Source organism: Sciurus carolinensis, chromosome 1 (assembly GCF_902686445.1).
Source record: "Sciurus carolinensis chromosome 1, mSciCar1.2, whole genome shotgun sequence".
Taxonomy (NCBI): Eukaryota; Metazoa; Chordata; class Mammalia; order Rodentia; family Sciuridae; genus Sciurus; species Sciurus carolinensis.
Genome location: NC_062213.1, coordinates 36,585,649 through 36,610,070, shown reverse-complemented (window position 1 = coordinate 36,610,070; position 24,422 = coordinate 36,585,649). Strand labels below are relative to the sequence as shown.

General features: G+C 34.5%; 1 protein-coding gene across 7 annotated transcripts in view; it reads right to left on the bottom strand.

Moving 5' to 3' along the window:
• Positions 1-1,732: 1,732 nt before the first annotated feature.
• The window catches only part of Ubr5 (ubiquitin protein ligase E3 component n-recognin 5), a 133,193-nt gene continuing 110,503 nt past the window's right edge, over positions 1,733-24,422 (bottom strand). For 5 of the 7 annotated variants that reach the window (XM_047528782.1, XM_047528834.1, XM_047528792.1 and 2 more), the window contains exons 43-59: positions 24,013-24,185; positions 23,812-23,925; positions 22,481-22,701; positions 21,049-21,169; positions 20,835-20,939; positions 18,074-18,317; positions 16,603-16,714; positions 15,844-15,988; positions 14,481-14,611; positions 12,888-12,948; positions 10,811-10,986; positions 10,281-10,365; positions 8,579-8,734; positions 8,080-8,193; positions 6,931-7,075; positions 5,629-5,714; positions 1,733-2,362 (exon numbers count right to left, since the gene is read on the bottom strand). In XM_047528782.1, coding sequence (XP_047384738.1) covers positions 2,150-2,362; positions 5,629-5,714; positions 6,931-7,075; positions 8,080-8,193; positions 8,579-8,734; positions 10,281-10,365; positions 10,811-10,986; positions 12,888-12,948; positions 14,481-14,611; positions 15,844-15,988; positions 16,603-16,714; positions 18,074-18,317; positions 20,835-20,939; positions 21,049-21,169; positions 22,481-22,701; positions 23,812-23,925; positions 24,013-24,185 — 2,402 coding nt within the window. In that variant the 3' untranslated portion in view covers positions 1,733-2,149. The remainder of the gene's footprint in view (positions 2,363-5,628; positions 5,715-6,930; positions 7,076-8,079; positions 8,194-8,578; positions 8,735-10,280; positions 10,366-10,810; positions 10,987-12,887; positions 12,949-14,480; positions 14,612-15,843; positions 15,989-16,602; positions 16,715-18,073; positions 18,318-20,834; positions 20,940-21,048; positions 21,170-22,480; positions 22,702-23,811; positions 23,926-24,012; positions 24,186-24,422) is intronic. The other 2 variants (XM_047528800.1, XM_047528827.1) reach the window with 1 other exon arrangement.

Below are 24,422 nucleotides of genomic sequence, written 5' to 3'. Positions count from 1 at the left end.
CTCAGTAAAGTTCATTCTTGGTCTTCGCTTCCTAAATTTGTCTCAAACTCTATTAGATTTAATCACTAAACAAGACCAAAAGAGAACTTTATTTTACATGACTTTATTTTACATTTTAGAACCGTTTTATGCTTTACTTTAAAAAAAGACTCACTCTGCTTTTAATATTTCTAAAAGCATTTTAACCAAAATCTTGATTTAGGAAGACTTAAGACATTGTGCATTATTTTAAATATTTTCATTCTTTCAATAACTATTAAAAATAAGTTCACAATTAGGGTTTCAAATGTCCTAATCATCTCTAGTTTGTTCTCAGTTAATATTTTATCAATCCCATCATGTGCATACAGAGGTTAAGGTGATATATAAATTTCGTTTCTTTCAAACACATTGATGCTAATCAGCTCTTAATCTAATTACTATTTCATTTATTCAGAAATAGCATTTAGACATAAAAACCAATGTCTCACTTTGGCTAATTTACACACATCTAATACAGCGTGTTATTATGTGTTTTAAGTAATACAATGAGGTTCACTACTTTCATTCAGTTTTAAATATTTTTAGTGTCAACAGGATTGAGAATATCATGTGGTTCTGTCTTTTAAAGGAAGTTATATAATAAAAGTATAATGCCTTTGAACACAAAAACTATCCCCAAGGCCATAAGTTCTATATAGGAACAGAAAAAGTAGGAGAGAGTTCAAAAACTTTCTCTCGTTTTTTTAATATGTAAAATGACTAGTTTAAGTCTCAGTGAAGACTTAGTGAAGAAAGCGCTCCTTATTATGCCACTGAAAATAATGTGTTCCTTATTAAGCTTATACTAAAACCACAAGAATTTAGGGATATTGGTCCTAGGCTACATAATTCATGAGTCATCAAAAAAGAACCTGTCACTTATAAGTTATAAGTGAGTAAGTTAACTTTCTATGCCAAGTAACAATCATATTTCATTTCTCCCATTTGTAAAAAGAAAAGGTGGCCTGGCCAGGTGCCATTCAGGATTCTCTGCTAACTGTAAAATGTGGATTGATTTTCTACTCTTTCTTATAGTCCATGTGTATATAAACTTTCAGTTCTTTAACTCAAAAATTTTATGCTCATAACCATATCAGTGTATTGCCCTTAGTTTAAAAATGTACAACTATATAAATAAAAACTATTGTTCCTTCAATGTTACTTGACATTTCTTCTATAATTTATTTAAAAAAGTAAATGTAACAAGATACTTAAAAAAGGCTAGATACAAAAGTAGTTAAGCTGCTCACGAACATTTAAAATTTTCCAAAATGTATTTTCAATAATCATGATCTTATAAAACATTTTACAGTTATCAGAAAGTGCCCAGGCTGAGTTTACATAACTGAAATACCTTAGTACAAATGTCTAGTTAGAACTGAAGTGCAGTAAGTAACCTCCTGACTGACTGCATTGAAATAGGAATACAAAGAAAAAATAGGTGATTGTGATAAAGTACTGTGCATTGGCCCCATCATATGTACAAAAAAAGTGCCCTCACTCAAATGAACAAATTACATGCAAAATATTAGTGATATCATTTAATATCCTAGAGCTCAATGCAGCTGAAATAAACCGCAATAAAAGTGGCTTTTTTTAAAATCGGTAAAAGTGATTTCATCTTGAAGATCTGAATGTCAAGAACTTTTTACAAGTTCCATATACATGATACACAATTGCAGCCAACCACAAATTAAACACCATAAAAAAGTTAAAATGAAAACACAGAACATACTTAATTTTTTATTTTGAAATTCCCTATTCCCTCTATACAAGAACCTTTGCTGAAACACTTTCCACAAAGGCAGCAGTGAATTTTCAGAACATTTTACATTTTTCCCCCTCAGCAAAAAGATAAATCACAGTGTAAATTATGTTGTTCTGCTGTCATCTTTGGCTGGGGTTAGACCCAGAAGTTGTTGACTAGCAAACCATTATGGCCAAATGTTGCTAGTGCTCCTCAGGCCTCTTAAGCTACAAACTCAGCAAGGAATGTCTGCATTTAGTCTCTTTAAGGAACCACCAGGGGGGTATGACAGCATTAACTTCCATAAATTTTTATAGACAAATGGAAAAAATCTACAAAATTAGCTAGTAATATTACACAGCAATACACACTTTTTATACTCTACACAAAACCAAAATTCTTGGTCTTAATGGCGAGTAGTAATTTCTGTTTGAGAATCTGTTTAGAGGAATAGAGTGGGACATAAAGTCGAGAAATGCAAGTATTTGCAGTAGGAAGATGTTGGTCATCTGGTGGTCTTATTGTGATTGAGGGCATAGGCTGAAATCCTTCTTCACTGGCTGGCAATGATGGGCTTGATGTCCAAAAGTACACCTAAACAAGAAGATGATAATTAATTTTGACTTTTATGGGTTAACATTCAAACCTTAATTCTAGCAACCTCAGAGCCCCATTCCTAGGTTAAAAACTAAAGGGGCATTATTTTAAAATGGGCTTTATTTTGTTGTATAAAAAGGAAGGAGTCAATCTTACCTCAATAAGCACCCCCCTGCCTGCCCCCGGCCCAAAAACAGAGAGAAGTAGTAGGTTCAAGATTAAAAGAGAAAAAAGTATATTAAAAAAAAAAAAAAAGAAGTAGTAGTAGTAGTACTAGTAGTAGTAGTAATTTTCTGTCTCAGGGCTTCAGTTTTCTCATATATAACATGAAGATATTGAGTAAAATGGTCTCTAAGGGCCTTTTCTGTGGCTCACTAATTCACCCTTCTATACATAACATATGTACTAGTCTTTGGTAGAGCATTTTGATCTCTTAAGGAAAAAATATATTTTTTTAATCTACTGTCATTACCACACACACCTAAACAGTGCAGTACATCCAATTTGCCAGAGTGACTCATAAACCTAATTTTTTACTTTCTGAAGCACAGTTTATTTGTATGAGAAACCATCTAGAATTATAGAAGGGGACAGTAAAACAAAGACCTCTCCTAAGCACTAGGGGCCTACAAAATCTTCAAAGAACTATAAAAGAACTAGATAAAGCCTCTATATAAAGCTGGTCCAATCCACTTATTATTTTACAGATTAATGTAGTGGTTTTCCAAGAGTAAATGTGGTCAACCAAGGTGAATGACTATATCACTGGACTTTCAGGAAATAAGAACAGAAATATTGGCAGACTTCTCAGAACTACACTGTAAGAGAAAATAAACTACATAATTCTTCCCCAATAACCATGGCATTATAGGACTAACTATAATTCATGGAAGACCTGTTTGGGAAAGTCCTATTAAATCTTAGGTGCTTCAAGCTCTTCCCCTTAGACATACCAGGATAAAAATGTATGTATGTGAAGGATAATTTCCAAAAAAAGGGTAAAGGGAGTAGAGTATATGTTGCTTAAAATCTAGAATTATTTTTTGCTAAGCATTTAAAAAGTGAAGCCCGCAAATTAAAGCTGTTGATAAGAAATTTTGAGGCCCTCAGTGAAGGAGATTTTCTTGTATTCTAAGAATGAGTAGTGCAATTTTCTTGCATTAAAAGGCAAAAACTGGAATAAGATTTAAGTTGGCTAACTGGACTGAGCATGTACTGGCTTAAAACTGTTAGAAATTTAAACTGTGGAATAGGTTAAAATAAGATATAAGTCAGAATTCATAACAGATGGTCAATCACTTTTGGTTTTGGTATGTCTTAAAGAATTGTTAGAGAAACAAGGTACCCTGAATTTAAAGACTGACTACAAATAGTAGAGTCCAAATAAGCTATTCAGGTGATCCTGAAACCACAGAAACAGAGATTAAGACACTGGTTTAGAGTTTAGGAGCCACAAGACTGAAAAAGTTAAATATTGACCAATAAACTTGAACCTAGCTGAAGAACAACCTAAGTCAAATTACCAGGAAGGCTAAGGCAAAAACAAAACCAGGTAGCAGCTGGGATCACTGAACAACCTGTCTCGAGGTAGAAAACTACTGCAAGGCTCCTGAAGTCATATAAAGATGCAGGAGAGCTAAAAGCAGCTCCTGACTAAACTGAAGGTAATTAGGAATATTAGGTTTTTGTGCTTTCCCATACAAGTAATTATTCTGCCTCTTTCAAATAAAATGACAGATACACTTACAAATGATCATTTTTAAACATCGAGTGGTTTGGTTTAGATAGCTGAGTTAAGGCTGATTAGACAGGGCAAATGTTCCACGGAACCCTGAGGAATGAATAGTAAGGATCTCTGGGGTTTTCTAGGTAAGGAATGCCTTAACTTCTACAAGAAAGTCTGGAACAGACTATCTTTAAGATTAATGATAATGAGCAATCCGATCTGGTTATGAGTATGCTCAAGGCTAGCTATAGATTGTAGACTTTCCACTAAAAGTGTTTGTTGTCTAATTTATAATTCTAAGTTGCTTGGGGCTTTGTGCTAAAAGTAGGACTGAAATAATAGACTTAGCTGGGCATGGTAGAACACATATGCCAGGACTTGGAAGCCTGAAGCAGAAGCATCTCAAGTTCCAAGGCCAGCCTGGGCAACAAGACCCCATCTCAAAAGAACTGGAGATATAGCTCAGTGAAAGTACCTGAGTTTAATCCATAGTACCACAAAAATAAGTAAATAAATATATAAAGAAGAGGAGGAAAAAGATTAAGGATGTACACACACAAGAATAGCATATAAAAGCACTACATAATCGTTCTCCCTTGTCTGTTTTTTCTTCTCATGACTGCAGTTACCTGTGGCCAACTGTGGTTCAAAAATATTAAATGGAAAACTTAAGGAAAAGGCAATTCAAAAACTCTAAATTGGATGCCACTATCCCAGTGAGGAAGTCAGTCATCCCTTTGTCCAACATTATCCATACCGTATACACTACTCCCTGAGAAACTTAGTAGCCATCTCAGTTACTGGACTGATTGCCACAATGCTTATGTTCAAATAACTCTTATTTAATGGCCTCAGAGTGGAAGAATAGTGGTGCTAGCAATTCATACATGCCAAAGAGAAGCTATAAAGTGCTTCCTTTAAGCAAACAGGCAAAACTGCTCAACTTAAGAAAATCAAATGTTGCTGAGGTGACTAAGGTGAAATCCATGCTTGTTTTGTTGATGACTCCTTAAACTATAAATATTACAGCACAGTGTGTGATTAATTATTTAGTTAAGATGGGAAAAGGCATTGAATTGTGGGGTTTGGTACTATCCTTCATTTCAGCCATCTATTGAGGGTTTTGGAACACATTCCTCATGGTTAAGGGTGGTTATTGTAAATGGGAGGTGTCGGGGGGTAACCTTATCGCAATAAGCTGTATTATCTTTTGTGACAAGGAGAGCAAGATTAACAGATAACATGCCTTTGGAAATTTAGGAGAAAAATAAAAACTGCCTTTTATTTATGACCACCTATAATGTCTCCACCCTACCCAAAATTAAAATGACCAGACATTTCAAACAGTATTTTAAAATTTGGGGAAAGATGTATAGTTCCACAGTAGAAAGTACAAACTTAACATGTCTGAGGCCCTGGGTTCAATCCCCAGAACCCATCCCACCTGCCCCCCATAAAAGAAAACAAACAAACAAAAAAGCAGTAACAACAAACCACTACATTTCCTTCTACAAATTTTGTGAAGCTTTTAACTTACGAGGTCTTGTCGTTCTGTCATGCTCATTTTCTCTACTATTGACCAGAACCAACGTTTGAACTGCAATAGCTTCTCAGCATTTTCTCCTATGAATGAAGAATATAAATTCAACACACTATATCAGTACTATAAATTTCTTATAAGAAAAATGAACCACCATCCTCAAAAGTAATCATCCCATGACTTTAAAACCCCTCTGTAAATCATGATTCTTCTCATGTCCCTTAAACCAATGCTTCTCAAATGAAAGGGATTATAAATGACATAGGATCTTCTAAAAAAAAAGCAGATTCTCATTCACTGAGTTGGGGCATGGGGTGGAGGAGACACAGAGATTCTACATTTCTAAAAAGCTTCCAATGATGCCCATGGTGCTGATCTCAGCCTTGGGCAGTTTCTTTAGAAATTTTATTTCTCTCCTAATTTTTGGTTTATACATGAGACAAATTCTTAATGTATTGAAAACTACACTGAAAAATACCAAAACAATCATTGAACAACCTATGTATTGCCAGGCATGAAGGAAAAACATGTATTCAAATTTAAGCTTTTTATCATTTGGCTAAAGCTGTTTGCAAAACAGAAAAATAAAAGGGAAAAAATTGGTAATTTTATGTGTGTAATAATCTTGGGACTATAGGTATCAGTCTTTCATAGCAAACTTCTTGGAGCTTTAGTATTTTATTGTATAGTTGCAATCAAAAACTCAACTATGTAACAAGTCCCACTATCAGGTATAAGTATAATGCACCAATAAAAAATATGGGGAAAAAAATCTCACATTTAAAAACAACACAACTCAGGATTAGTCTCAAAATTCAGAAAATGAATTACAGAACAAATCAAACACTGGAGATAAAGTTTACTCTAGAAAAATTATCACTACACTTCTCTTTATTCTAGATTCTCCATGTGTTTGTGTGTGGTCATGTCTTTGTGAGTGTGACTTGGGTCCAGCTCTACCAAGCAAATATCATGCAAACTTTTTTGAGCTGAAGACACATGAATCAGGAAGGGCCAAAAGAATGATCACCTAGATTAGTATACACAAAATCCTCTGCTGACCACAAAGAATTTTTACTTGCATTCTTCTAAACCACAATTTACTTAAAAAACCTGAAACAGTTAATTAACAGAAGAATTCAAAATAACCTAATGCTAAGCCACCAAAATGTTATTTAATGTAATCACCATTAAAAATAATGGGTGATATGGGGTATTTCCCAGACCCTGCAAATAGGCCTAAAATCCAGACACTCTATATAGTTTATTCCTTAAGTAAACATTTACAGAAATTCCTACCTGATTCATCATTGAAAGAGGTGAAACTAATCAGCATTTGCACGTTAACTTCACCACAACCATTTACCAAAAGCCTAAAATCTTCTGCTGTTAAATCTTCTAATGAGTTTTTTGGAAGCACGTCTAGTAGACCTTTCCTCATCGCCTAGAGGATTTTAAAAATTATCCTTTGGTTATAATAAGTACTTTATTTTCCACATAGCCATGTTTGAACTGTTAAAAAGCCCAACACCTAATTTTCACAGTCCTCTATAAGAATGTCACTTTCTATTTTAAACCAAAAAGAAAAAAACAGTTTTATTTTAATTTATTTACAGATTCAAAAGAGAGAAACGGGAGGAAAGACAAGTGAATAGGTCATAGATTTAAAAATATGTAGTATTTTTAGACACTAACTGAAATTATTTTTTAAATTATGTTAATAACAAACAAGTTAGTCATTAAGTAAGAATAGCTTCAATTTGTCAAAAGGGCTATCTCCTGTCAGCATCCTAGATGATAATGACCAACATATTCAAACCAAAAATCTAGAGGGTAGTGAAGTCATGACTTAACCTGAACTCTGACAATATGACTCTAGAGATCAGAAATATGTGACGCTATCAGTAATAAATTTATACAAACATTTACCCTGGAAATGGAAAGAGTTACCAAGGAGGCCTGATGTTGCTTTTTAGAAGGGCCTGTCGGGCTTGGCTGTTATCAAAGAACCTGGATTTTAAGGTGTCCCCTCTGTTACTTCAGACAATGAACCCCTGCTGTAAGAGTTTCTGTAGACTATTTCTGCAAACAATGTGATTTAACACATGCTTTTCCCTAGGTAGCCTTCCTAAAGCAGACACACTACACAACACATTGGTGCGCTTCAGTGCTGAGGAAGAGCTGTGGTGTGACAGCCCATGCAGAGCGCTTTGGAAGCCTGCATCTGGATTCCTCCAGATTCTTCCTAATGGATGATCCTTTTCCCTAATCTTGCCATGGGTTCTTCTGCTAATAAGTACAACTGCCTGAGTCCTAATAATCCTTGCAGATCACCCAAAGCATGATAGGACCCTAAAAGAATTACATTTCAGCCCCACAAGCACACTTTCCAAGCTTTGATGAGACAAAAATAGCCTCATGATATGACTTAATGCAGAAAACACTTACATGTAATGGCTGTTCTGCAACTACCAACATTCTGTGTTCTGCATATTTCCGTACATACTCATACACATTCTGGGGAGTCACTGGTATGTTCACACCATTAGGAATGAGTTCAACCTGTTAAAAATTCAACAATGAGGACAATTTTATCAAAGTAACCTTAGTAAGTTCACAAAATCTTTATTTCCTAGAATTTTTAAATCTAAAATTTGTCAAAATTTCCTAGAATTTAAAAATCTTTTGACAAAGATTTTTAAATCTTTATCCAACAAATATTTAAGTTTTGCAAACATTTAAGGCCTAAGTAAGTACAAAAATCCCCTTTTACATCTTAGCCTGTATCTGTAACTCCTAAACCATCTCTCTGTGTGTTCATCTCCAGCTACGTTCACTTCTTTCTCAGTGTGTGCACTTATCTCTCTGTTTCTAAACTGATTCTATAGGAAGCACAACAGATTAACCCAGTTATCTTGCCAGAATCAGAACACTAAATATGCTTTACCTGTCCTCCACCTTCTTCTTTACACAGGTCAATTGCAAATGCCAAATCCATTGCTGAGAAAACAGCATCAGCATCTGAACTCTGAGAAGCGAGGATTAGTTGCCGCAAACTTTCATACATTACAGGATCAAAAAAGGCAAAATCATGCCAATTGACCTAAGAAAGTAATCATATGAAACTCAAATTATGAAAGAAACATCTTAATCTATTAGTAAATTATTACCTGTGATAAAGTTAATAATTTGAAGATATACTGTAAAGAATTTTCCACTAAATATACGAAAACTACTTTGAAGAGGTAAAATTCAGTATGTCTTTGGCTCTGACAATACATTTCATTTTCAAAGTATAAAAAGTGTTGGGGGGGGTGTCAATAGTATAAAAGGAGAGGTGATGAAGTTTTAAAAATTTGATTTAAAAAGCTACCACTAGTTGGGTACCATATCACATGCCATAATCCTAGCTACTCAGGAGTCTTAGGCAGGAGGACTGTAAAAGTTCAAGACCTGCCTGGGCAACTTAGCAAGACCCTGTTTCAAAATTTTAAGAAAGGGCTGGGAATATAGCTCAGTGCTAGAGTGCTTGCCTAGGATGTACAAAGCCCTGGGTTCCATCCCCAATACCACAAAGAAAAATAAACAGCCAGCACTATTCACTGAATACTGATTTTGTACAGCAACTGGTTCTGAACTAAATATACAAACTTATATATAACTAAATGTTTGTTCTTGATAAGAAACATACAGATTATCAAATCCAGTTGACAATCGGATGCTCAAAGAAATTCAGTAACTTGTACAAGGTCAAATTGCTTGCTGAGTTAAACTTGAATTTATGAGCTGTTCACTACACATTATTAAAAATTCAACATATTAACCTGCTGAGCTTTGAGTCTAGTTCTGTGCATCACATTTTAGTTAGAACACTAAGAACTTGATGGGGCCCAATTAAAAAGGGGGGGATTGTGGGGCTGGGGATGTAGCTCAGTTGGTAGAGTGCTGGTCTTGCAAGCATAAGGCCATGGGTTCAATCCCCAGCACCACAAAAAAAAAAAAAAAAAAGTGGGGGCGGGGGGGCAGGGAGGATTACATGTACACATAAACAAGTTTTTTAAGTCAAAAGCTTCATAATTAGCATTATACATCAATTTTAAAGGGTTTCCCCTCTCTCTCCCTCCCTCCATCACAAAGAAATATACAGGCTGTCAAACTATCAAAACACAAAACTGGCTAATTCTATCACCTGGAAATAAATAATAAGCATGTTGTACTGTTTCCTTATATTCTTTTGCACCACCTCCCATGTGAATCTTACATATATTTTTGAAATTGGAATGCTCTTTCAATACCATCATCCTCCACTATACCTGCGACAGCTAATTATACTGGATAAAACTTACTGTGTACTACTGTTTGCTAGTCATGGTGCTGTTTCTTTGCCACTTTATAAGTAAATATGCCAGAAGTGTCAGGTGATTTATCTGCAACAGGATCCAGGGTCCGTCAGACCCAAAGCTACCTTCACTCTACTATGCCATCTCCTCCATGTATAAAGACTTTACCTATGTCATCATATATTTGAATACTATTTATAATGACAGTAAATGCTTTAGAATTAATAGTAAGTGAATGTTACAAAGTATGCTAGCATTTTATAAAAAGAACCTTTGTAAAAATAGTTATGGTTCATCAAAATTACTTACTTTTCTACCAAGTAATACTTTAATTACGTGTCTATTCAATGTGATGGGACACAGTTCATTCTGCAACAGACATAGTCCAAGAATCCTAAAAAGAAAAACAGAAAAATATAAGATTTAAATTTAAAAGTATATTTAGAATACATAACTGCACACATATATATACAAGTGTTCATATAATTGAGAAATTTTCTATATCTTTATTTCTATCCACAATGCAATAGAACATAAGCCCAGTTTTAAAACTAATATATTATAAATAGACCCAGTGGCACACACTTATAACCCTGGTTATTATGAACAATAGGCAGGAGGATCTTGTGTTTGACAGAGGTCAGCCCCACTGGAGGAGTGGGGAACTGACACACATTAATATTTTAGAAAATCTCATTAAACTGTAGTTTTTAAAAGAACTTAAGAGGCTGGGAATGTAGCTCAGTGGTGGAAAGCATATTTAGCATCCACAGGCCCTGGGTTCAATCCCCAGCACCCTTTCCTCTCCCCCAAATTTAATAAGATGAGAGCTATTTTACCTGCCAATGTTCCTGAAACAATTCAACCTTGCTTCTGTGTTTTTGCCAGGCCTTGGAGTATAAAATCCTCTTTTTCCAGGTTGGTAAAACAAAGGGGCATTGTCATCACCATCATCTGTATCATCTAAGTCCATATCTACTACACTTCGACTAGAGCCGTGACGCTTTCGGTTTTCCTAATAACAGAATGCCACAGATTAAGCCCCAAGATTCATTTTTAAAAAATGAAATGTATTGATGCATGGCTGTAACACCAGCACCTCAGGAGGTTGAGGCAGGAGGATCCAGAGTTCCAGGCCAGCTTCAGCAACTTAGTGAGACCAAATCTCAAAAATAAAAAGGACTGGTGGCTTAGTGGCTGAGCACCCCTGGGGGTTCAATCCTGTCCCCCTCCCCCCAAAAAGAGGTTTGGGGATGTAGATCAATGGTACAGCACTTGCCCAGCAAGTATGAGGCCTTGGGGTCAATTCCAAATACCACAAAAGAGAAAAAAGAAAAAGAAATGTATGAACTGGTTCTCTGAAATCATTCAAAGTCAAATCAGGAAGGCAGACCAACAGTCATATTTAAATGTGTGTAACAATATTAAAGGCAAAAATTCATTTTTTCAGAACTGTGGTACATAAACATTATGTATATTAAGTCTTTAACATCTGTTATTTACATAAAAGTAACTTAATGAAACTCAGGTTAGCTTCTTTTACCTGAAGATATTTTCACTAGATACAAAATTCTGGATTGAAAATTCTTTTGGCACTCTTTTGGCCTCTGTAGTTTCCAGTGAGAAATCTACTGTCTTTTAAGTCACTTTTTCCCTATACCTCAGACACCATTCTTTGGTTGCTTTAAAGAATATATCTTTGTTTTAATCACAGTAAATTATGATGTGTCTGTACATAGTTTTCTTTTTGTTTATCTGTTTGAAGCTCACTAACCTTCTCAAATCCATAAACCTTTGCTTTATACCAAAATTATTCTCAGCCATTATCTTCAAATATTTTTTCTAAAGCAATTTCTTTCTCCTCTTTCTCTGAGTACTCCAAAGACATGAATGTTAGATCTTTTGATATTGTTCAAAAAGCCCTGAAACTATTCTTTGTTTTAAATCTTTTTTCTCTGTTATTCAGAAGCAATAGCTTCCATCTATCTTCAAGCTTACTCTATTACATTCATTCTACTTTTGAATACCTTAATAACATAATTTGTTTCAGGTATTATACTTTGATTGTAAAAATTTATTTGGTTCTTTTAAACTTTTTATTTCCTGTATCTTTTCATTCATTATCTTATACAACATGAGATAAAGTTTTTGATAATTCCAACAAGGGGATCACCTCACAGATGCCATCTATCAGTTCCTTTCCTGGGGAAAGTGGCCAGTCTTTCCTGGTTATTTATATGCTGAGTATCTTAAAGCTTTTGAATATCTGTAGGCTGGGTATTTCAAATATCAAACTGTGAAAATGGGTTGTATTAAAATGATATGGAAGACTGGCTGGTCAGTGAAGGGGTATAGTTAAGTAGTACAAGGGTTTCAATGACAAGTTTTCAGTCTTTACTAAAGTGTTTGGGCATATCCTGCATATGCACCACTTGGTATAGTTTGAAAGCTGGGCAGTGGTTTACACTTCAGTCTCAAAGTCTGTTTCCAGGTAAATGAGGTAATAGGATCAGCTTTACTGTACATATACACACAGACACACACAGATGGATTGATTGATTATAATGGGTTTGTTCCCTCTGGTTGGCACTGTAAGTTCTCTAGTAGCTTAAGAATAAAATACATGCAATGAAATATAACATGTCCTAAAGAGCCTCCCTTACTATGGTATCACATGTATTCCTCACCTTTGGGGTCTTGGGGAATGAGTACTGAGATTCTATTCTGCCTCTCTCCTTCTCTGCTGTTTAGTTCATTATATTTCATACATATATAACAATCATAAAACTTCTCTATTTTATGTACTTTACTTATGAAAAAGGTTCCTTCCTACATCTTACTTTTCTCCCAATCTGAATTTCCTTATAATTTAAATTCAAACATCTATTAGTAGCATATGAAGAATACATCTCTTACCTGTACCTTTTCTGAGGAGTCTAATAATCCAAGATCCAGAATACTATCGGCTCCATTTTCCCTAAAAATAAACAAAAACCTTTCACATTCTAGACAACTAAAACATTTAAGGAGAACACATAATAGATTTCCAAAAATTCATCGATGAATTTAAGTTTTGAAGTTAACAAATATCCAGGACACCTACTTGTTCTAATGCAGTTCTGAGAAACAGAGAAATCAATAATATGTATTTTAAAAACCTACTTGAGGCTACATGTATGAGTCAAGACAAGGGGCTAATGAAGGTAGCTGGAATTCAAGCTCAGAGCAAACATTGTAGAAATGCAAAAGCAAGTTTAGGAAGCAATCATAAATAAGGACTCAAGTTCCACAGCATATTTAATAATTCTACAATACTACTAATAAATACATTGTTTGCTCCATAAAGCCTAGTGAAAGCATATTGTCAGTTTCACTTAATAAAAAATACTAATTTAGCAACATTTATATGTGTATAAATATAATATACATACACATAGATATAAATTTTTTAAACCAAAAATGAACATTCTTCTGAACTTTTTCTGAAATGGTTAAGCTATAACAATGTGTTGACAGTTCTGGAGACAAGGCAAAGGAATAAAGAAACAATACATAATAGTCCAGAGATGCAAAGGAGTAGTAACAACAAATAAACAGATTCTACCAACAGTCTTTGGCCTGGACTATTCAAAAGCTTTGCAAGTGGCTGTTTCAGTTCAGTGCTCAGCCTAATTGCCTATACGCCTGTAAAACTATATCTAATCTCATTCCTCTTTCAAAACCATGATTATGAAGAAATAACAAAATTTTTTCAAGAGCTGGGGCTTGTAGCTCAATGGTAGACTTGTTTGCCTAGTAGGCATGAGACCTGGGGTTCAATCCCCAGCAGCACAGAGATTTTTTCGTATAAAATAATCAAGTCTTCAAAACAGGGCTGGGGATGTGGTTCAGTGGTTGAGTGCCCCAGAATCCAATCCCTGGTACCAAAAAGTAAACAAATAAATAATCAAGTCTTCAAAGCTTCAAACTATTAGGCCCCGGATAGAAGCCACAGAATAAATATGGTACATGTTCCTACTATCACTTTCGTCATCTCAGGAAAAGAGAGATTAGTTAATTTAACTGATAAATACTTTTAGATTTCATATTAAAGCAAACAAATGTAGACTAGAAAGCAAAACCTGCATGAATTTCTAAGGTGAATCAGGGGACTAAAATAAATTTCATACTTATGGCAAGAAGTTAGTTGCTATACTCCAAGATTCTTTGAGTATAATATGACCTCTTGCCACAAGGGGTATTCTGGTGCAGAATTTGAGATGTACTTCTTGGAAGCAATTCCTAAACATCAAGTATATAGAAAACCTTTAGAACCAAAGTGACTAATAAAACACTACCATTCTAAAACATGAAAAATTCAGCTCTCTATGGATTCTAAGCCACCACTTTATAAAAATTATTAAAGTATTATACTTTATGGTATGAAGTTTAGGATATGGTGGCACACACATACTGAAAATAAAACAGCTGATGTTTAAACTGAAATGCCTTCCCAGTTGTACACATTACCGTCCATGTGCAATAATGAGTTCCATGGCCTCATCTACTCTTGCTCTCAGAGAATCTTCACTTGCTAGAAGGAGAAGCAGCTGAGCTGGGGATAATTCCAACAGCATGCCAGTAATTTTACTTGCAAATGCCTATAAATGATAAACAAATGTTACTTGCCTACTAAAACTGCTTGTCAAAATCTACAATCAAGGAGGGAAAAAAATCCAGTACTGCCCCCCAAAAAAAGAAAACTTGTGTGTGTGTTTTAAAGAAAAACAAGAGAAAGGAGGAGAAATGCAAGAAACTTGAATAAACACAAAAATCTCTTCTGACCTAGTAAGATTTTTTTATGAAACTGGAAGCTTAATTATAGATAATTTTGACTGGGAATGGATAGTGCATGCACTAGCACAGTCTTATTTGGGCTTGTTATAGTATTTGTATGAATAAATCTTTTTAGGTTTTTAAATTCCATGAATACATACACTCAATTTCCATTATTTTTTCTTCATCAGAGAGCCAAAAACATCTTTTTCATGTAGGGTAGGAAAAAAGAGATAAGGAGAAAAGTACTGTGGGAAGGAAAGGATGCTTATGTTAAAAGCTAAGGACTTACTGCAAGAAATATAAATGGCTTTCTCTGTTTTATTATTCTTTTGCTATAAAATATGTTCATATAATTATGCATAAAAGTCAAACAAAAAACATAACTAGTTTATAGGTTGCATATTATATGAAAGAAATCTGATAGAACATGAAAATAAAATCTCCCTGTAATATTTATCAGCAGTAAAATATTACAATGTGCTTCAGCTGCAGTTTACTAACAGATAAAGCCTGCTTCAAAAAGTAACAATTTGTGCAAATAAGAATACAAATAAAAAAATATATAGCTAATTCTTAGTCTTCTTAAATTTTATTTTTTTGATACTAGGGATTGAACACAGGGGTGCTTAACCACTGAGCCACAGCCCCAACCCTTTTTATCTTTTATTTTGAGACAGGGTCTTGCTAAGTTGCTGAGGGCCCCTCTAAGAAGCTGAGGCTGTCCTTGAACTTGCAATTATCTTGCCTCAGCCTCCCAAATTTCTGAGATTAGAGGCATACATCTGCCCTCAGCTAATTCTTAAGCTCCAAGAAACTTGCTAGGTAGAATGGAGATAGTGTCCCAACACTGAATAGGTGGGGAAGCAAATTCAGGCTATATATAGTTAGCCTCCAGCAAACACTGTTTCATTTATTTCCTAAACTTATATTGCAAAGCTAGTCTTCTATCATGTGATGGTCAGTAGTTGACAATTTTTCTTTTAAATGGCCATTTCAATTCAAAAACAAAAAAAGCCACAACCAGTTAAGAGTCAGCTAAGTGCACATTACGTACTGGTTGCATTGCTTGCACACGGGGATAAAGCCTCTCCCCAAGTGCCTGCCGGTGTGCTGGCAAAGGATCAGGATCATCACTAGGATTTCCTTCGGAGGCAGGTCTGAAGGGCCTTGTGTCAATGGAAAGTTGTCTTCGAAAATCTCTGTAAGAGAAGAAAGTTTGAAACTATCAACACAGCAAGTTAAAAAAAAAAGCATACTATTGTTCCAGTTGTGGTACCAAGGTGGAATGATACCTAAATACATGAAGGCTGGAAAATAAATATTATCTACATTCTGTCACTTGAAAATCTATAAATTTGCAATGTGTAATTTGATTCTAAGGGGGTAGGATCTGCAAAGACCAGAAATCAAGAAATCATCTATAATCATAATTCCTGGAAATTTTGTATCAGAGTAAAATGCAATCCATCTAACAAGATAAAAATCAAAGGATTTAAGTAGCATAATTTGCCACAATTAAGATTTTAAGGGAACTACAGAAAGAATGATTAAAGGCAGTAAAAATGTCCAACAATTAGAAACTCAGGTGGACAAATTAATTTCAATTGCATCTGGGTTTTTAAAGCAGAACTTTTTCTTAGCAATAAATGGTTAGATCATTTTTAGTTACTATGTTTATGCTTATGTCCAAATATTAAATATTAAAGCTCATTTTCTTAAAAAAAATAGTCCATAATTAAGAGTCTTTCCTTTATAAGACAACATTCAATTCATCAAAATGCTGGCATTCAAAGTAAGATACAAAATTTCATACCTATCCCGGTCTCTCCGAGAACCTGCTCGCAAGCCACTACTCCTTCTCATTTCCCGTTCCCTTTCCCTTTCCCGGTCTCTCTCTCCTCTGTTCCTTAATCTCTGCATTAAACCTAGGAGAAAAGGTGAATACAGCTTACTTAAACAAATGCAAATGTGACTACACTAAATTTCAATCAATGCAAAGAAATAAGTCAAACACAAGAAGACATGACAGCTCAACACCATCTTCTTTTTAATTATCTGTGTTGCTAGAGCCTTTCTCCCACTCTCCCTTTGGTTTTGAGGGTTGCAGGTGATTGTACAGAATACACCTGGTACATCAAAGAAGTTCATTTCAGTATTTGTGAAATGTATCCTTCCCCTGGTCATGTCAAAGCTGTGAAATAAAATATAGCAACTACGGTTATGTTAATCTCACTATAAATAATCCTGAGATTTCTTACATAATTAGTAATTTAAATATTTTCTCTATTCTTACTTTTTGGCGCTAAAGCATAAGGCCACCAGAACATTAGCTATTATTATTTTAAAATTTGTAACCCCAAGCTAGAGTATGGTTTCCTAAGAGTACAAAAAAGGGCATTTCTAAAATGTTATGATGTCCAGGTTTTCATGTTCAAATCTGTTCAACTATTTTTATGTAAGACTATAGAAAGTCAAATGGTAAAGATGATGAAAAGCTGGGGAACTCTCCCCATTTTTTCATTCTTTGTCCTTTCAACAGCTCAGTCTCCATGGTGGTGGTTTATAAAACCCTAGTGATAAACAGATAAAACCTAGGTAAAATTCAGAATTTTTTTGGTAATTTTTATAAATTAGTCTCCCTTGATTATTTTATCAGTCCACTTACAAGGCTAACAATTTTCTGCTATACTTGATGTGAATAAGCAGTTATCAATTCCTAAAGCTTTTGTAATTTACAGATTTTGTAAGTTTGCTAACTGTAATCTTAAAAATTAGGTTGAGAGAGAAAGGAGAGAGGGAGAGAGGGAGGGAAGAACCTTTCTAAATTAAAACAGTGAGCTGTGATGTCAGTTTACACTTGGTTGCAAGCTCCTTAACTCACTGGGAACTAAAAACAAGTTTGAAAATCATACTTTGAATAGCCTATCTAGGAAACTGCATTTTCTTCTCAAAAATCTATATCAATTAACACAGGGGTAAAGGGAATACCAAGTGCTGTTTGCTCACTGAATCTTTATATCACCATATTTTTCACACCCATTCTGAACTCTCCAAACCAGTAACAACTGTACAAACATAAACATCTAGCAAATGTAGCAGTAAATGAGCAAGTTGTTGTCAGTTCAAGTAGTTTAATTAAGATTAAGCTTTAACCTAGAATAAAATTATATGAAATTGTAAATGTACATTAAAATTCACTAAAGACATAAATATATGCATTATTATATAATATCACTATTTTGATGAACAATGAAATAATTTTTATGATGCTTGTCTGTACGTACTTGTGTGGGTACCTTTGTTGGCATTTTGGATACAATCTAGATTTGGCAATTTTTCATTTGACAAAAATGCCTGTGCGATGGCTGTATAAAAACTTCGTGCTACACCACTGCCCTCTCCTGGCTCGTCCTTAAATGTGACTTTTACTCTGTGGACAGCCATTGGAGTAGTTGCACATCTTCGGCCAAAATGATTGTTAAGCTGCCTCATAGTCTGCTGAATGAGGAGATCTCGGTCCCGATCAACCTATTAAAATATGCCAAAAGTAGTAAATTCATCAATGGAAATCACTTTGAAGTTTTCTATGTAAAATCTGAAAACTGAATTTTACCCTTTTCTTGCTAGTTTAAAAACTACAAGTACTGTGTTCTCAAAAGCTTACACATTCTAAAGCAAAGAAGAATGCACTGCATTAAATCAGGACAATGGAATTTAATTCAATTTGAACATTTTGTTTCAAAGACCTATTTTAAAAATCTACTGGAAAACAATTTGTTCTATTTTGGGATACACCAGGATAAATTCCAAGTGGATAAAAAATGTTTAAAAAATTCCTTGATAACAGAAAACAAGTAAAATGACAAATGGAAAAACATGCATACCTTCTACCAAAAAGATACATATTCATTAACAACTATATCATCTAAAGATACATAAAGAATGTATTAAGCATTAAGAAAAAACAACTTTGTAGAATAGGCAAAATATATTGCATTCATACACACAAAAAAAATAACTGATCCTGAATACCTAAGTTTTTTGGTGGGGGAGGGTATTAAGGGTTGGATCACTGAGCTACACTCCCAGTTCTTTTCATATTTTGAGAAAGGGTCTTGCTAAGTTGGTGAGGCTAGCATGAACTTGTGATATTCCTGCCTCAGCCTCCTGCATCACTGGGATTATAGCCATGTACAACCATGCCATGCCAGGCCCCAAATAAGAGAAATCCAAATTGAAACTGCTAAAATATCATTTCTTACCTAATCACATTAGCCAAAATCTAAAACAACAAATTGTCAGCAAGACTATGGTGAGTCAGTCATTCTCATACTGACAGAAAGATGTATATCTCACTATGAAAAAGTACTTGCCAATATCAGGGAAAATTATATACACACATATCCTTGGACCCAGCAATTCTGTCTCAGACTCTACCTCAAAGACACATTAGCAAAACAGAGAAACATACACAAGGTGTTGATTATTGACTGCACTACATCTGGGATAGCAAAAAAAATTGGAAAACAAACCCAAAAGTCTAGATGTAGGGGATTTGCTTAGAAACACTGGCAACAACCACAAAACATAGTACATTAAGCACTTGTAAAAGGTAAAAACATCTCTTTGTATAAAGCTTTGACTTATCTCTGGGTAAACTGTCACCTGGGGTGGGGGGAATAAGAATAAAATGTGGGGGAAACTGAGTTAGGAACACACATTTTTTAAATGGGAGGAGTACTTTTAAAATGGCAAACAAGGATGGAAACTAGACATCTCTGAATATATCTTCTTGTAAAGTTGACTTTGCAACATATATTTTACATAATCAATATATATAATGTAAAATATAATATTAAACTTTTTATATTTATTTAATATTTTTTTAACCAAAAGAGAAGGCAATTCCTAAAACTGAAAGCAAAATGAAACAAAAGGGCCAGAATGTACAAAGCTGATACCAAAACCACACAAAAAGGAATTATTTCATGTGAGTAAAACCAATTTGTCAGCCATGGTGGCACACGCCTAGCAGCTCAGGAGGCTGAGGCTGGAGGATGGCGAATTCAAAGCCCTCCTAGCAAAAGAAAGGTGCTAAGACACTCAGTGAGGCCCTATCTCCAAATAAAATACAAAATAGGGCTGTGGGTGTGGTTCAGTGGTCAAGTGATCCTGAGTTCAATCCCCAGTGCCACCCCAACCCAATTTGTCTATCTCTATGTATGACTTAAGGACAAAACAACTACAAACTAAACTATTTTCAATAACCATTTGGTTGGTATTAGTGTAGATGTTGTAATTCTAAGACTGCTATGTACACACTATGGGGAAAAAAAGGAAGTGAGTAATTTTATCCATGTTGTTGAGTATTGGATATTCCGTTTGGAACAAAGGAGACAGATTTAACATCTAAGAGATGAAAATAACAAGCAAAACAACCTTGTGGTTCTAAATCTTGAACCTGAACTGGGAGTATCAGTATAAATTCCATGATGTGATTTTTCTTTTCAGCCTGAGGTTGGAGCTGGGGGTGCACTTCCTTACAACTAAAGGTCTTAGAACAGTGACCAACCCAGTAGCAATGTGCAACTCAACCACCCATAAGCAATCTCAAAATACAATTTTGTACTAAAAAGGACTCAGGGGCTTCTTGAAGAAATGGATGATTTAAGGTTTGAGACAGAAATGCGCGTGAAACATATCAGAAAGTAAAAAAAGAGAGACTATAAGGATAATGTTAAAAAAGACTCAAAATTAGTCAAAGAGGAGACAACTGGAACATCAATAAGAATAATCTCATTGGAATGAAAAACTCAAAAATGATTTTTTAAATCCATGTGTGCATTTAAAAAAAAACTGAACACTCTTTGCTCATCTTTATAGGATTCTAAATTTGGTGATTATCACTTTTTAAATTTTTTTTCTCCATTTCTTTAAAATTTTGATTGTAAGTACATCTTCCTAAGTAAGATCTATTTGTTGTTCTGGATATTTTAAAATTCATATAAATGGAATTCTATAAATATAGTAAGAAAATCTAAATACCTTTACCTCTAGTGATAAATCTCTTGACTGCTGGTTTCTCAGTTTTTCCATTTCTCTACGGAATTTTGATTCTTTTACCTCAAAACCACCCAATTCAGTTAGGATCTTTAAAAAAAAAAAAAAAAAAAAAAAAGCAGGATGGGGGAATGACAATTATTTTCTGAAATATATTCTGATCAGGCAGAAAAGAATTTAAAATGCACAAAATACATACTGATCCAGGTTCTGCTCCAACATCTTCCATGAATACTCTGCCAAATAGTTCTAAAGAAAGACGCCAGCGTCCTAGGAGCATATCATGGGAAATTACCATTCCCATGAAGCTACACTGTGGCCTGTAAAAAATTTAAGCAGAAAGGGGAAATAATTTAACCAATACCCAAAATACTAGTCAAAATTTCTGGTTAATATTAGTAATTTACTTGGTCTTTTACTATTCTGAGGTCTTAAGTATTTCAATTTACGTTTTCTCTTATAGCATTGCCACAACTGCCTGTTCTTTATGTCCTCTATGTATAGTAAAAAACATGGTCCCCAGGGTGCCTCCTATCTTCAACTTTCATTTTCCTTCTCTTCTTAAAGTCCAATGTCCATCTCCATTTAGGCGATTCAGAGATCTCCCTCTAGATCAAACTTCCACAATAAACCAGAATTTTGATTTGTTAAATATATCCACATCAAAGAGGCTCAATTCAAACTCAACACGGCTACAATTCAATATGAACTCAAGGCAATGACATTTTCTCCTGATTTTTTTCCATTGTTACCATCTATTTCCCCTCTTGCACAGACTAGAAGCAAGTTCTTCCTCCTGTTCCTCCAGAGTAATAAAAGTGCATCTTGAGTTTCTTTTCCTTTACAAGATTTCCTTTCCATCCCCAAAGCTCTACCTTAGCCCCCTTTTCCTCATTAACTGGAACTAATTTAAACAGCTTTCTAACTGGTCTTCCTTAGAGGACTTTCTAATGCTCTCAGCTCAAGCCATAACTGCCTCTAGGAAGACTGTGCCACTTCAGTCTCCGCACTGTCCTGTGCTTTATGGCTGTTAGACTATTTATATATAATGTATTTTGTTTCATTAGCCAGCTCATTAACTCCTTCTAAAAACTGATCTAATACCTTGTAACCAAAAACAGAGCATAAAGCCAAGTGTCAACAAATCATTTGGGGGTTTTCCATACTGACCTACAGTATACACTACAAATTTTTATTGAATAAACAAAACCTACCTCATACTCGAATATCATTCTGTGAACCATGCAAAGTAGCCCAAGTTAAGTATGAGTCGTGTATCTAGAATATTCTACTCTTTCTAGTTATATGTCCCCCTTAGCTGAGCTGCCGTTAACAAGTCTGTAACTGGCAATTTGATGTGTATATATATCTTATGTCTAATTACTAAACACTAAAAACAAGGTACTAGAAGTTCTTCAATGAAGTAAAAACAATGCCAATCAATGACAAAAGTCACAAACCCCCAAATTCAGAAAACTCAATTTTAATATCTAAATATTTGATAAACTAGAAAACCACAGGAAAAATTTAATCATGTGCAGAATTAAATATATGAAATAAAACGTTTCTAAACAAGAATTCTTATAAGAATTTTAATAGCAACAATAGGAAAACTTTCACCTATCAAGTACCTGAAGGATGTAAGAGGTGGTCCTTCACTTTCAGTAAGTCCGATTTCTGCTAGTAAACTACTTTTCAATTGTGCAGCAAGATCATGAGCAGATGGCCCTGGTTTTGAACTCTCAGCTTCTTCTGCCAACATGTTCTGTTCTTCCCCTTCTTTTTTTTGCCGATTTTGCATGTTCATTACATTTTTCAGATTGGCAGCATAAGACATTTTAGTTGGAAGAACCTGTGAATTTTTACATTTCCAAGTTATACATTAGGAAAACTAATTAGATTTTGTTTCTAACTTAGGAAGACTCCACAGAAATCACATGAAGTTAATTTTCTCTTTCTGGAGCTTCGCCCACAAAGATATATCTATGTGATTCACCTGGCTGACCATCAATTCCAGGACCCAGTAGCCCCAGATAACTTTTGAAGGAATCTTTTAAATCTCTTGCACATTTTTAATATCTTTAGTGTTACATTCTCCTTTACCAACTTGGATAATTTTAAAATGCTATTCAACTACATTTCTTCTACATGTTACTACTTACTCAGGACAAATAGTGTAGTTTTAGGATCTAAATTCAGAATTGTATCTATAAGTTAGATCTGCCACTTAAATAGTCATGTGACAACAGACATTCTCACATGAAATCTATAATCCCCTCACACCTCAATTTCTTAACCATAAAACCAGGACAAAAATACTCCTACCCAACATGGTTATAAATATTGAGATACTGTCTAAGACCCAGAATTATTCAATAAATGTTACATATCATTAATGTGATCTTATTTATCTACATACTTTTTTTGTGTGTGTGTATTGAGAACTGCACCCAGGGACACTTACCACTGAGCTACATACTCAGCCCCTTTTATTTTGAGATGGGGTCTTGCTAAATTGTTGAGGCTAGCCTCAAACTCGTGATCCTTCTCCATCAGCCTGGCAAGTCACTCAGACTATAGGCTTGTGCCACCATGCCTGGCTTATCTATATTCTTGGTTCAAATTAATTTAGTAGGCTAAAGAAATGTTTAGGTCAAAAATATATATGCCCATATATATAAAATAAGTATAAATATGTGAATATTAAATTTGCAAAAGCATGTAACAATAAACTCTGTGAAAGAAAACATAATAAAGTTACTATTTATGAAGAGCCCTAATGACAAATTAGGCAAATTAATGACAGTGGTGGAATGCCTTCTATTATGTTATAAGGCAGGAATTTCTGATACCTCTATTATTTAGGAAAATAAAATATTCTCAATTAATGCACTTCGAAAAATCTAGACACTAGGACAAGTTCTTATTAACAAATATTATATTACACAGATTTTAATCTTACCTCAAGGCAATTTCTATCCATTGTAACCTCCATTAAGCATTTCCCACTACTGGCAGATGAAGAATAAAGACCCTGACTTGGACGGCCAAAAAGATCCTCTTTTCTGGCATTTGGCTGAAATTTTAATAGAAATAATTCTAGTTACATTTAACACTTAAAACAACAGCAGTTACAAAAAAACCTAAGAATAGTTTAATTCACCTGCAACAGATGTGGCTGATCAGCCAAGGGGATGGCTTCAGCCAGAGGCACTTCAAATGGATTTGGGGGTATGCACCCAAGGAAAGTCATTGAGTCTGAACGTCGGAAAAATGGATGGTTTTGGCCAGTCTCTGCAGGAAGAGAGTCATCGTCCTTATCATTCAGAGTAGCACCTAAGTATAAAAATAAAATGTTTTATTTAATAAAAATAATTATTAGGGAAGAGTAAAAAGACCATTAAACCTGTAGGATCCAAAATTCCTGATCTTATAAAATTACAATGAACTCAAAAACAAGTTAAGTCTGTAATTTTGATATTTTAAAGTTATAATTCAAAATGTAATAGTTTGATATGGTTACAATGATAAATTTTATGTATATCACAAAAATTTTTAAATGCAAAATAAAAA